The sequence below is a fragment of the Vanessa cardui genome, chromosome 17 (genome assembly GCF_905220365.1).
Source record: "Vanessa cardui chromosome 17, ilVanCard2.1, whole genome shotgun sequence".
Lineage (NCBI taxonomy): Eukaryota > Metazoa > Arthropoda > Insecta > Lepidoptera > Nymphalidae > Vanessa > Vanessa cardui.
Genome location: NC_061139.1, coordinates 11,810,229 through 11,823,537, shown reverse-complemented (window position 1 = coordinate 11,823,537; position 13,309 = coordinate 11,810,229). Strand labels below are relative to the sequence as shown.

At 37.9% G+C, this 13,309-nt stretch overlaps 2 protein-coding genes across 2 annotated transcripts in view; one reads left to right on the top strand and one right to left on the bottom strand.

The window, feature by feature from the left end:
- The window catches only part of LOC124536692 (Golgi-specific brefeldin A-resistance guanine nucleotide exchange factor 1), a 154,142-nt gene that overhangs the window by 87,480 nt on the left and 53,353 nt on the right, over positions 1-13,309 (top strand). The window lies entirely within an intron of this gene.
- On the bottom strand, positions 3,614-5,087 carry LOC124536676 (collagenase-like). The gene is made up of 5 exons (XM_047113234.1): positions 4,881-5,087; positions 4,524-4,791; positions 4,238-4,327; positions 3,956-4,152; positions 3,614-3,835 (listed from the first exon to the last, which is right to left on the bottom strand). The coding sequence occupies exons 1-5, from the start codon at positions 5,070-5,072 to the stop codon at positions 3,731-3,733; spliced, it is 852 nt and encodes a 283-aa protein (XP_046969190.1). The 5' UTR covers positions 5,073-5,087; the 3' UTR covers positions 3,614-3,730.

Here is a 13,309-nt window from a genome sequence, read left to right as displayed (position 1 = left end):
ATTTAGAAATATTCGAAAAGTTGATATTACTAGTCCGAATGTTATTGATTATCTAGCTTTTTTAATAATTCTTTGTGTGGGTGAAAATTTAGTGATTGACAATTTAGTGGATTCTGTATCTTCGTCTTATAAACGTATCAACAAGCTGAAATATCAGCTGAAAAAAAAATCTGTTTTGAAGTCAAATATTCTCTGTCGACTTTATCAGAGCGCTATACTACAATTTTATTATATTATATGCTATACGTAACTAAATAAGATTAAAATCTAAGTGACCAGAAAGTTTCTATAAATGGAATGAAAATGCAATGTTAGAATTGGTGTTCCACAAGGCACGATTTTGACTTTTTATTCTTAATGTATCGTAACGATCTCCCGTAATTATTGTGAAATTTTTTATTGTATGTTGATGATACATCATAGATATTCAGGGTTTACAGAAAAGGTTTTTAGCTTAAAGTAAAAAAAAAACTTTAGGGAATAATATAAGTATTTAATTGCTTATATTACAAAATGTAACTTTTGTAATACCAAATTTAAAAATAATAGACTACATTTGAAAAAAATTTAATTCTTTTCTTGAAGTTGTTAACTCCAAAAAATTCTTGGAAGGTATTTTGGACACAAAGTTCCAGGGGTGTCTCCATTTTTCATCTCTTGTAGGTAGTTTTAGCTAAGCGTCTTAATTTTTAAGAAAATTGAACGAGAGTTCGACGTTAACACTGTCACAATCGTTTTTATCAGTTATTTTCATAGTTTTACTTAACTGCATCTTTCTTTGACGTACAACTATTATATTGATACTTTTTCTATCTTAAAATCTTTCCGTATAAATATCTAAATCTGTAGTCTTTGTGACTTAAAATATTTTCTTTTGATTTTATTTCATATATTCATAAAATTATTTGTCGCACGCACCTTCGCTCGTGTCTTAAGAGTTGGGTGATTCCAGTAAGAGTAATGTATAAAAGTAACCAAGGTCAGATCGTGGACTTCAAGATTGCTGAATACTGAATTTCATCGAATAAGGTTCATTTGTATGACCGTGGAAGATCAACAGACGGATAGACAGGCAGCTTGTATAAATAGATAATAAAGTATATTCCGTCACTTGAGCCGACACCCATAAGCTTAAACTTCCTGCGCCCGTTTTCCACATATACTTACAACAACAATAACACAACAGCATGTAAATTTCCCATTCCCGGGCTAAGGCCTCCTCTCATTTTGAGGAGAAGTTTTGCAACATATTTCAGAGCGCTGTTCCAATGCGGGTTGGTGGAGTGCACATGTGGTAGAATTTCTGTGAAACTAGGCACATGCAGGTTTCCTCACGATGTTTTCTTTCAGCGTCACTTGATGAATTTCATAAACACAAATTAAGCACATGAATACTCAGTGGTGCTTGCATGGTTTGAATGCGCTAAAATCGATTAAGATGCACGCGTTCTAACCACTGGGCCATTTCGGCTCCATATACTTAAACTAGGGCAAATCTCACACGATACGCTTAAAAATTGTACAAAGGTTTTCTCTTCAAGAATTATTATATAGATAAGAAAACTCAATTTGACTATAGAGTAGGTAATCATGTGGAAATGGTCCATTTGATGGTGACTGGTTCATCATTACTAGACCGCCAAAGTGCCACTAACCTTGAGAACTAAGTTGTAATGTCCCTTTTGTCAATAACTGTGTAGTTACTCTATACTTGGTGGTAGGGCTTTGTGCAAGCCCGTCTGGGTAGGTACCACCCACTCATCAGTTATTCTACCGTCAAATAACAGTACTCAGTATTGTTGTGTTCCGGTCTGAAGGGTGAGTGAGACAGTTTAACTACAGGCACAAGGGACATAAAATCTTAGTTCCCAAGGTTGGTGGCACATTGACGATGTAAGGAATGGTTATTATTTCTTACAGCGTCATTGTCTATGGGCGATGGTGACCACTTACCATCAGGTGGCCCATATGCTCGTCCGCCAACCTATACCATAAAAAAAAATCTTATGACGATCAGAATGATGTGACGTCTTGAATATTGATGATGGTGTTTGATCAAAGGCTTATATAACAACGACACACATTCAACAAGTCTTAAAAATCAAAACTAAAGTAACAACACAATTACATTATCTATCCGACATGGTCAGAAATGGGGCGCAGCTGCCTCTTGTAGCATTTAATCATCTTTATACGGTATAAAACAGACTCGCTTACCGCTGTCTGTCCCTATGTATGCTTGTATCTTTAAAATTACAGAACGGATTTTGATGCGGTTTTTTCCAAACGGATAGATTGATTTCTTTGGAAGGTATACACGTACAATATGGTACACTTTAATCATTTTAAACATTTCGAAATTGATCAGAAATAAACACATGCTTACGCCTACATAGCACACATTGGCTGATCCCTACGAGATAGATCAAAGTAATGTAGTACGGTATTGTACTCCTTACAAATGTCTTCAATAAAATCCACGATTGTCTACTGCCGGTGGTAGCTTCACTTAATTGTTAAATGACGATTCAAAAGTGCTTGAAAAAGCCTACTTGAATAAAGTTTATTTTGATTTTTGTTTTTGATTTATGTAGACATTCTGCAGTATATATAATACCAGTGCACGCGAGGCCGGGGCGGGTTGCTAGTTCATCATGAAAGTAAATTAAGTAACAGTCACTACTGAGTCAATCTCTCCATTTAGGTCGAAATTATTTTACAAAAAGCTGCGTGCTTGATTATACCCGATAATACCCTATAGGGTACCCTATAGGGTATATCGGGTATAAAATTTAATATTTTTATTTTGAACACGAGAATACACCAAGTTAGTGTCATCGCCAAAGTCCTTTTATCCCCAATTGGTTTTCACTTCTAGTAAAAATTATCAAATACGTTTCCCGATTTAAAAAATGCAAACTCATGATAAACAATTGATACGCTCTATTAATCAATAACAAGTAATATTAATCGATTAAGGATTACGTACATGATAAAAACAAGTGGAGTTAATATTCGTCGTTTTCCAATGAGGGATTTATTTAATTATTATAAATTATTCAATTATTATAAGCAATTTATTCAATTATTTCATTTAATAATCTATGTAACTGATCATTGGAATAGAGTTACAACTGAGTTTTTTGCAGGCTATTACCAGTAGAATCTACATTCCAAACGGGTGGTAGCTTTAAATTTAATTCAATTCTGTAATATAACGGATAAATTATTCAAAGGTGCTTAAGAGCCTAGTTGAATGAAGTATATTTTGATTGACTCTACCTTCGGAACCGTCGTACACAAACGCAACGAAATTTCATAACCATTAGAATAAAAAAGAAGCTGCTACTTCTTTGAATCATATGAAGGGTCCAAAACATGAATCACCATAAATGATGAGTTTCCGGACAAGTTAAAGACTTCAATGCTTCACCCTCGTATAGGAAAGATTCAATATATTCCTTTAACTCATCAACTATTATGCGTAAAGACTGATCTATTCGTTGTTTCTATCCCTAGAAATGATTAAATGAGTGAATTATTGCATATGTGAGGCGGCGCATGCCCCGTACTAAAGGTATATCACCCGTCACCCGTGAGTAAAATAAATTCCTTTTATTTTCAATATTTTTTATTTATTATCCAATGGCACTTAAACATAATTTTCATTTCTTAGCATATGGTGGAAATAAATCCAAGTCTGGTATTTTCAATACAAGCGGTACGCTTATTATAGACGGGCGTTGATCCAGGAGGCGAATGAGGTCACTCTGGCGAAACCGGCGGGGAAGCCTCGGGAGCAGCCGGCGGCGGAGCCGAAGGAGGTGATACCGATCTGTGGAGAAAGAGAACGCGATGTGGGATGACGATCTCGGGATACAATTTCAAAAAAGTTTACGTGATTCACTTATGCGCTTGTTCTGACGTGACTTCAAGTAAAGAACAAAACACTGACCAGGGTGCGGCTGTTTCCGCTGCCGATGGCGAGAGGACCGCCGGAGTCACCGCCGCATGTGCTCTGACCACCGGTGGTGGCGGTACACAGGGTGGAGGAGATGATGACGCTGTTTCCGAAAGTGTTGGCGCACACGGCGTTGGTGATTACTTGCATGTTGACGTGTCTCTTAGACTGGCTGGTACTGATACCGGCGGCTGAGGAATGGACATTTCAGAGTTACTTAATGGTTTCATTCTCAAAAGTAAAACATTTGGACTGATAATGGCCGTTGTAACTTACTGTCACTGGTTCTACCGAATCCGGCGGCTGTGGCCCAGGTGCCGACGTAGTTGTTGCTGCCGGTGGCGATGGCGATGCGGTTGATGTTGTCTAGAGTGTGGGGTAACACGATTAGCTACGGTACAGTTATATGTGCTCATGCGATGTGATGAATATAGTATAACAGCTGATATGGACTACGAAGTAATGCTGTAATAGCGTTAAGTCCGCCCTTTGTACATGATTGATCTGTGCAATAAAGAATAAAAAATAAAAAAAGAATAAAAGTAATAAAGTGATCGCTTACTGGTGTAGCCGATGTGGCCGGTGACTATGATGGCAACATCGTTGGCAAGAGTCTGCTGGTTGTAGCTGGCGTGCACCTGGACGTTGTTGGTGTTGACGCGAAGACCGCCGGAGAAGAGCAAGACGGAGCCGAGGACGACGGTGAATTGACGAGCTTGGGTTGAGCCGTGCCTCCAGCAGTGAGCAGCGGTCACCAGCCTGGTGTTGGTGAGAAGGGAAGATCCGCAGACGGACTGTCTGTTGTCAGTCAGTGTGATGACCAGACCGCCCTAAAAGATTACTCTTTATTAAAATACGAAACAAAAAGAGAATGAATGTCTTGAATAATTGCGATTCACTATATTAAGAAATTACAAACCAAGTGAGGGTGTGCGCCGAGAGAGGACTGTTGTCCACCCACGATCCTGGAGCCGTCGAAGTCCTGAGCCGCCTCAGCGAGCTTGATGCGTGCAGCTTCGGGGATACCGATCTCCTCATGGTAGTCGGAGAAGATCTTCTCCTCGGCTGCGACAGCCAGGGCCAAGCCAACGACGACAAGCAGGAATTTCATGTTGGAAGTAGTACTGAGTTGTTCAGTGAAAGAGCATAGTTTAAATACCAAACAATTTAATCTTATCTCACTAATATTGTTATCGCTCTAACAGTGATCAATTAAAGCAATTCAAATTTGAGAGGCGAACGTCACACTGTCGCTAAAACGTTGCGATCCGTACCCGCCTACCGTGAGCGGAATGATGCCTTTTGTTGCAGGTTAGCAAGGGTCCGTATATAACGTGGATTATTGTATATGAACAAAACGCTCGTTTCCATTAGGAAAATGTGTAGCTTTTATTGAGTAGGTTTGCCTTCGCGCGAAACGAGATTACAACACCGTAGCAGAGAGCGCAGCGAAAATGTTGGGCGCGTGTGAAGCACTTTTACGGCAGTGCACGAGAACGCGCCGCCGCTGTTCCGAATATTGGGATTTCCCAAAGTTATTATTGGAATACATTTCCGCGATAATAAGTCAGTACGCTAGCAGCACCCTTCTGAAGATTTATGTCTATTACTTATTTTATGTCTAGCTGCAGTTTATTTCGAAATATTCGAAAAGTGGATATTACTAGTACGAATGTTATTGTTTATCTAGCTGTCTTAATAATTCTTTGCGTGGGTGACAATGGAGTGATTGACAATTCAGTGGATTATGTATCGTGTATGATTTATAAAAAATGTTGCCTTTACAATGCCAAATGTAAAAATAACGGCTACATTTGAAAATAGATAATAATGATCTTAAAGCTTTTATTTCCAACAAATTCTTGGATTCAATTTTGGATACAAAGTTCCTGGTTCCATTTTTCATATCTTGTTGGTAGTCTTAGAGATTTATTTTTTTTGGAAAGTTGAACGATGGGCTGTTATTGAAACTCTCACAAACTTTTTAAGGGGTCTTTTCAATGTTTCACCTCATTGTATCTTTTTTTCGGGTACAACAGGTAAATTGAAATAATTTTCTATCTTCTTAAAAATAAAGTCGTCAAAAAAATGTTCACAGTTTTTCAGTCATTAGACAATACAAACCATAATGTCCCCGCATTTTAAATCCATAATTTTTTGGGAAATATTCATTTAAATTATATTCTCTAGAAGATCATATTGATCTGTATTGAGTGTATGTCGTATTTAGGGTATTCAATTGGACAAGGTTTAATGCTGTATTGTTTAAAATCGCTTCGAAAAGAAGCCATTATATCTCGTTAAAAGAAAAGGAATAAACATAGTTAATAATGGGTTATACCTAAGAGATAGACATATACCACAATACTGTTGTACATTATTTTGATTTGTCTCGTAGGGTTCAGCCAGCCCAATATAAACGCAAAAACTATGTATATAGACCGGGAGATGATAACACAAAATATTAGGTCATTTGTACCAGTATGGCTATACTCTTTTGCTGTGGTATGACGGCCATTGGGAACTATCGGAAAAGTATGCCAAGGTGATTTTCGTTGAACAAATGGTTGAATTGTTTTATTTAAATAAAAGAACTCGCGTTGGTATGATGTAAGTCACACCCGAGAAATATGGCATTACTCTACCGCCTACTTCCTTTTTTTTAGACTATCTGAAAATACAAGCAACAAATCGTTCGACACTCGTTATTTATCCGACGCATTAGATTAACGCCCACGCGATCGGGCCGCCTTTGCGAGCGCTATGACCATCATTTTCCTTTTTGCCTTTACGTAATTAAACCCCTGAAGAACCGCCATACTGGTAAAAATTACAATATTTTAATTACATGTACAATTTTGTGTCATCATATTCCGGTCTAATATTAACGACGTTACTTTAAAATCTCTCAAATTAACACAGTTTATCTTCTATATTGTGCATGTATTATACATAAACCTTCCACTTTAATCTATCTAGATAGTTTATCTATTAAAAACCGCATCAAATTTTGTAGTGAAATCTCTACATCTCAAATGCACCATCAACCTTGGGAACTAATTTGTTATGTCCCTTGTGTTTGTAAATCTGTAGTTACACTAGCGTACTTATGTCACCATATGAAATAGGAAAGAGGTTGAATTAAAGATATCTGATGATAATCAGAGTGATGTGCTCTCATTGAATATTAATGATAAATGATATATTAATCATATAAAACAACGAGACACTTTAAAAAAAAATCTAAAAACACACATAAAAAGTAACAACACAACTATATTTTTCAAAGAACATGTTCAAAAACTGGGTGGAGCTGCCTCTTGTAGCGTATAATCCCACCAAAAACATTAAATGTAAAAAATGCCAACTCTCTCGGTGCAGATTTTCCATCGTAAAAAGTTTTGAAACCTCATAGAAGCCAAGTCCTAAATAAAATATTTTAACAAAAAGAAAAACCGACTTCAAACAAAACACTATTTTAAAACAAATGAATATGCACTAAAAAGTAATAAAAATAATTGCGTATTCAACATATTTTTAGAGTCCTCCTAAATAAAATGAAATGAAAAATATTAGACTATTTAAAAGTCGATTTACGATTATATAATGTAGTTATAATTATTGGTGTATTTGGAGTCGGTGTGTTTATAATTATAGTGACACTCTTTTGCTTCTTCTCTGAGGCTTCGTTACTTTTAAGGTAGACAAGTCTGGGCGATACATATTTCGGAGTCGATTATATTCAGCTATTGCTGTCTCCTGAGCTTTAAACTAAAGACTAAAATTCACATTTATTAAATGGAATCCATCTAAACTAGTCACTCTTGAAAGGGTCACGTACATATGCTTGACCACAGGTAAAAACTGAAGAACCTATACCCATCATTGCATTGTTTAGGCTTAGCTCCTGACTCATGTATGATTTGTTTTTGGTGGGATTATTCTTTTCTATTCCATGTATGTATTCATCCAATTGAATACTTAAACAACGAACAAAGTTAACAGTGCAATCAAAATCCATACACCATGTTCTTGCCTAACCGCAAACATAAAATTGTTTGTTTTTTTTTTCCTTTATATGTGGCTAATGACCTATCTTGTTGCAAAATTTGAAGTTTCTAAGTCTTCTGGAAGTACCTTAGATTTTTGATGATCGGTCAGTGAGTCAATGAGTGACAAAATGGTGTAACTTTGATCGACTGTAACTCCTAAACTATTATTTCAATTGGCATGTAATTTCGAACTTAAGCTTGTTCTAATGCCTACTATTATTCACCGAAACTCCTAGTTTGTTCTCGTCGATGAAAAAGGGGGGGGGGGTTTCTGGGCGAAACAGCCGCGAATCGATTCGAGAAGACATAGTACGGCCGTGCCCGTTTTGCTTGAGACTTTGCTGGGGCACTGGCGTGCCCCCAGATCATTCAGTTTACTTGGTGGTAGGGCTTTGTGCAAGCCCGCCTGGGTAGGCAGGTACCACCCACTCATCAGATATTCTACCGCTAAATAACAGTACGCAGTATTGTTGTGTTCCGGTTTGAAGGGTGAGTGAGCCAGTGTAACTACAGGCACAAGGGACATAGCATCTTAGTTCCCAAGGTTGGTGGCGCATTGACGATGTAAGGAATAGTTCATATTTCTTACAGCGTCAGTGTCTATGGGTGATGGTGACCAGTGACCATCAGGGCGCCCATATGCTCGTCCGCCAATCTATTCCATAAAAAAATTGAACGTACGATCAATATTCGTTGGTCGATACACACGTGACAGACTTCCATAGAAATGAGACACGAGTTTAAAATAATATCCTGCACTGTTGAACACGAAATAGATTACAAACACAAATGTAAATTCTGTATTGCCAGTCTGGGTTGGACCCCCCAATCATCGTTTAAGATTTCATTCAACATACTGTTACCTTTCTGGTGGTGTGGGTATAAAGAAACAATATTAGGTTATAAGATTTTTAATGCCCAGTAACATAGTATTATAAACAACCAATTACTTAATTTACTACTTATTTATGTTACTTCTTATAATAACTATTATATAAAATTATGCCAGCTAGACTCAGCGTGGGTCACTTGGGATAAAAGGCAAGCTTGAAAATTCAATATTACTAATCTAAAATTTAAGGTTGAAAATTAGGCGCCACTGACGAATAAATTAGTTGATGTGGTTTGAAAGAATACACCGTTCGCCAGACCGGTGTAAACGAAATTTATAATATAATTGAAAGGGGGTACATCACCAAAGTTTCCAGCTACACGTGGATACCGACAACAGCTTAGGGAACAGGCCTGCCGTCCTTGGAGTTGCACCAGCCGCTATCTGGGCACACTCAACCAGGAACCTGGGTCTGTTCACTCATAATATTTCCATTCAAGAAGTCCACGTGGTGGGTAAATCCGATTAAAAAAAAAAAACCTCCTTCTGGAGGTTCAAAGTCCTGCTTACACAAATTGACGATCTCAACTCCGGAGAACCATTTCAAAGGGTCAAATTTCTTACGAGTCGGTAAACATGATATAAAGTTCTGTCAAACTTCAAAACTTCATTGTTAATATAAATTCGATATATTCAGTATATCGAATTAAAAGTTTGGATTCGGTGTGAAGCCGATAGTTCCAAAATTCCAAAAAGAACGAAATCGAAAGTTCACGTACCTTTGAAAGGTTAACGAGTGTGACCAGTATCACTACCAAAATACCCTTAATGAAAAAGGAATTATATCCATAATTAATTCAGGGAAATAATTTTGGAATAATTATTAAAATTAAGAAAAGTCAAAAATGAGGCAAAGTAAATTTATCATAACTAGACTCCGACACCTACATCGAAGAACTGACCTTTAAACTGGAAGACAGCTATTAAATTAATCTGAAACGATGTGAAATGACCTCTAATCAAATTCAGCAAACGAATTAGATGATTAAAATCTTATTTTAATAATTGTTTTAATGCACCTTTAAAATAAATGTAATTTATTTTATTAATTAAAATTTTAGAAAATGCCAAGTTGAAGCGTTATACTAGCAACACTGACATAAATTAAGTGGGAAATGGGTCAATGGCACGGAATTTAGCGAATTGACACTTTTTTGACGTTTTATATAATTATAAAAAAAAGTTAAAATTATGAAAATAATTTTTAATGTAACAATACACCCGTTCAATCAGGAGCAGCGATAGAAGCAGTTTTTAAAAACATGTTTTTTGTTTTATAAAAATGCTAGCGACCCGCCCCGGCTTCGCACGGGTGCTATTCTGATACTAAATATACTACAGAATTTGTTTATTATCGACATCATATTGTAAACTTCTAAAATTATCAGTGTTTATTTACTATATTGTTCATGTATTATATATACAAACCTTCCCCTTGAATCACACTATCTAAAAAAAACCGCATCAAAATCCGTTAAGTAATTTTAAAGATATAGGGATATAGGAAGCGACTTTGTTTTATACTATGTAGTGATATGGGACAGAATTTCTTACTGTCTTTAATCAAATTTTGTGAATGTGATGTGATGTCATATGATGTATACATATATTATCAGTATAACAAAGTTTTTTTAGTGAGGTCGATTACAGCTTTTTCGATGGTGGTAAATAAATATCGTAAACACTGATTTGTTCGTTGTTTATATCCCTAGAAATGATTAAATGAGTGAACTATTGTATATGTGAGGCGGCCCATTCCCCGTACTAAAGGTATATCACCCGTCACCCTTGAGTAAAATAAATTCCTTTTATTTTTAATATTTTTTATTTATTATCCAATGGCACTTAAACATAATTTTCATTTCTTAGCATATGGTGGAAATAAATCCAAGTCTGGTATTTTCAATACAAGCGGTACGCTTATTATAGACGGGCGTTGATCCAGGAGGCGAATGAGGTCACTCTGGCGAAACCGGCGGGGAAGCCTCGGGAGCAGCCGGCGGCGGAGCCGAAGGAGGTGATACCGATCTGTGGAGAAAAGAACGCGATGTGAGATGACGACCTCGGGATACAATTCCAAAAAAGTTCACGTGATTCACTTATGCGCTTGTTCTGACGTCGAGACGCATTTCAAGTAAAGAACAAAACACTGACCAGGGTGCGGCTGTTTCCGCTGCCGATGGCGAGAGGACCGCCGGAGTCACCGCCGCAGGTGCTCTGACCACCGGTGGTGGCGGTACACAGGGTGGAGGAGATGATGACGCTGTTTCCGAAAGTGTTGGCGCACACGGCGTTGGTGATTACTTGCATGTTGACGTGTCTCTTAGACTGGCTGGTACTGATACCGGCGGCTGAGGAATGGACATTTCAGAGTTACTTAATGGTTTCATTCTCAAATGTAAAGCATTTGGACTGATAATGGCCGTTGTAACTTACTGTCACTGGTTCTACCGAATCCGGCGGCTGTGGCCCAGGTGCCGACGTAGTTGTTGCTGCCGGTGGCGATGGCGATGCGGTTGATGTTGTCTAGAGTGTGGGGTTACACGATTAGCTACGATACAGTTATATGTGCTCATGCGATGTGATGAATATAGTATAACAGCTGATATGGACTACGAAGTAATAAAGTGATCGCTTACTGGTGTAGCCGATGTGGCCGGTGACTATGATGGCAACATCGTTGGCAAGAGTCTGCTGGTTGTAGCTGGCGTGCACCTGGACGTTGTTGGTGTTGACGCGAAGACCGCCGGAGAAGAGCAAGACGGAGCCGAGGACGACGGTGAATTGACGAGCTTGGGTTGAGCCGTGCCTCCAGCAGTGAGCAGCAGTCACCAGCCTGGTGTTGGTGAGAAGGGAAGATCCGCAGACGGACTGTCTGTTGTCAGTCAGTGTGATGACCAGACCGCCCTAAAAGATTGCTCTTCATTAAAATACGAAACAAAAAGAGACTGAATGTCTTGAATATTTGCGTTTCACCATATTAAGAAATTACAAACCAAGTGAGGGTGTGCGCCGAGAGAGGATTGTTGTCCACCCACGATCCTGGAGCCGTCGAAGTCCTGAGCCGCCTCAGCGAGCTTGATGCGTGCAGCTTCGGGGATACCGATCTCCTCATGGTAGTCGGAGAAGATCTTCTCCTCGGCTGCGACAGCCAGGGCCAGGCCAACGACGACAAGCAGGAATTTCATGTTGGAAGCAGTACTGAGTTGTTCAGTGAAAGAGCATAGTTTAAATACCAAAGAATTTAATCTTATCTCACTAATATTGTTATCGCTCTAACAGTGATCAATTAAAGCAATTCAAATTTGAGAGGCTAACGTCACACTGTCGCGAAAACGTTGCGAACCATACGTGCCTACCGTGAGCGGAATGATGCCTTTTGTTGCAGGTTAGCAAGGGTCCGTATATAACGTGGATTATTGTATATGAACAAAACGCTCGTTTTCATTAGGAAAATGTGTAGCTTTTATTCAGCAATATTGCCTTCGCGCGAAACGAGATTGCAGCACCGTAGCAGAGAGCGCAGCGAAAACATTGGGCGCGTGTGAAGCACTTTTACGGCAGTGCACGAGAACGCGCCGCCGCTGTTCCGAATATTGGGATTTCCCAAAGTTATTATTGGAATACATTTCCGCGATAATAAGTCAGTACGCTAGCAGCACCCTTCTGAAGATTTATGTCTATTACTTATTTTATGTCTAGCTGCAGTTTATTTCGAAATATTCGAAAAGGCTATTACTAGTACGAATGTTATTGTTTATCTAGCTGTCTTAATAATTCTTTGTGTGGGTGACAATGGAGTGATTGACAATTCAGTGGATTATGTATCGTGTATGATTTATAAAAAATGTTGCCTTTACAATGCCAAATGTAAAAATAACGGCTACATTTGAAAATAGATAATAATGATCTTAAAGCTTTTATTTCCAACAAATTCTTGGATTCAATTTTGGATACAAGGTTCCTGGGGAGCCCTCATTTTCCATATCTTGTTGGTAGTCTTAGAGATTTTTTTTTTGGAAAGTTGAACGATGGACTGTTGTCGAAACTCTCACAAACTTTTTATGGGCTCTTTTCATTGTTTCACCTCATTGCATTTTTTTCGGGTAGAACAGCTCAATTGAAATAATTTTCTATCTTCTTAAAAATAAAGTCGTCAAAAAAATGTTCACAGTTTTTCAGTCATTAGACAATACAAACCACAATGTCCCCGCATTTTAAATCCATAATTTTTGGGAAATATTCATTTAAATTATATTCTCTAGAAGATCATATTGATCTGTATTGAGTGTATGTCGTATTTAGGGTATTCAATTGGACAAGGATTAATGCTGTATTGTTTAAAATCGCTTCGAAAATAAGCCATTATATCTCGTTAAAAGAAAAGGAATAAACATAGTTAAT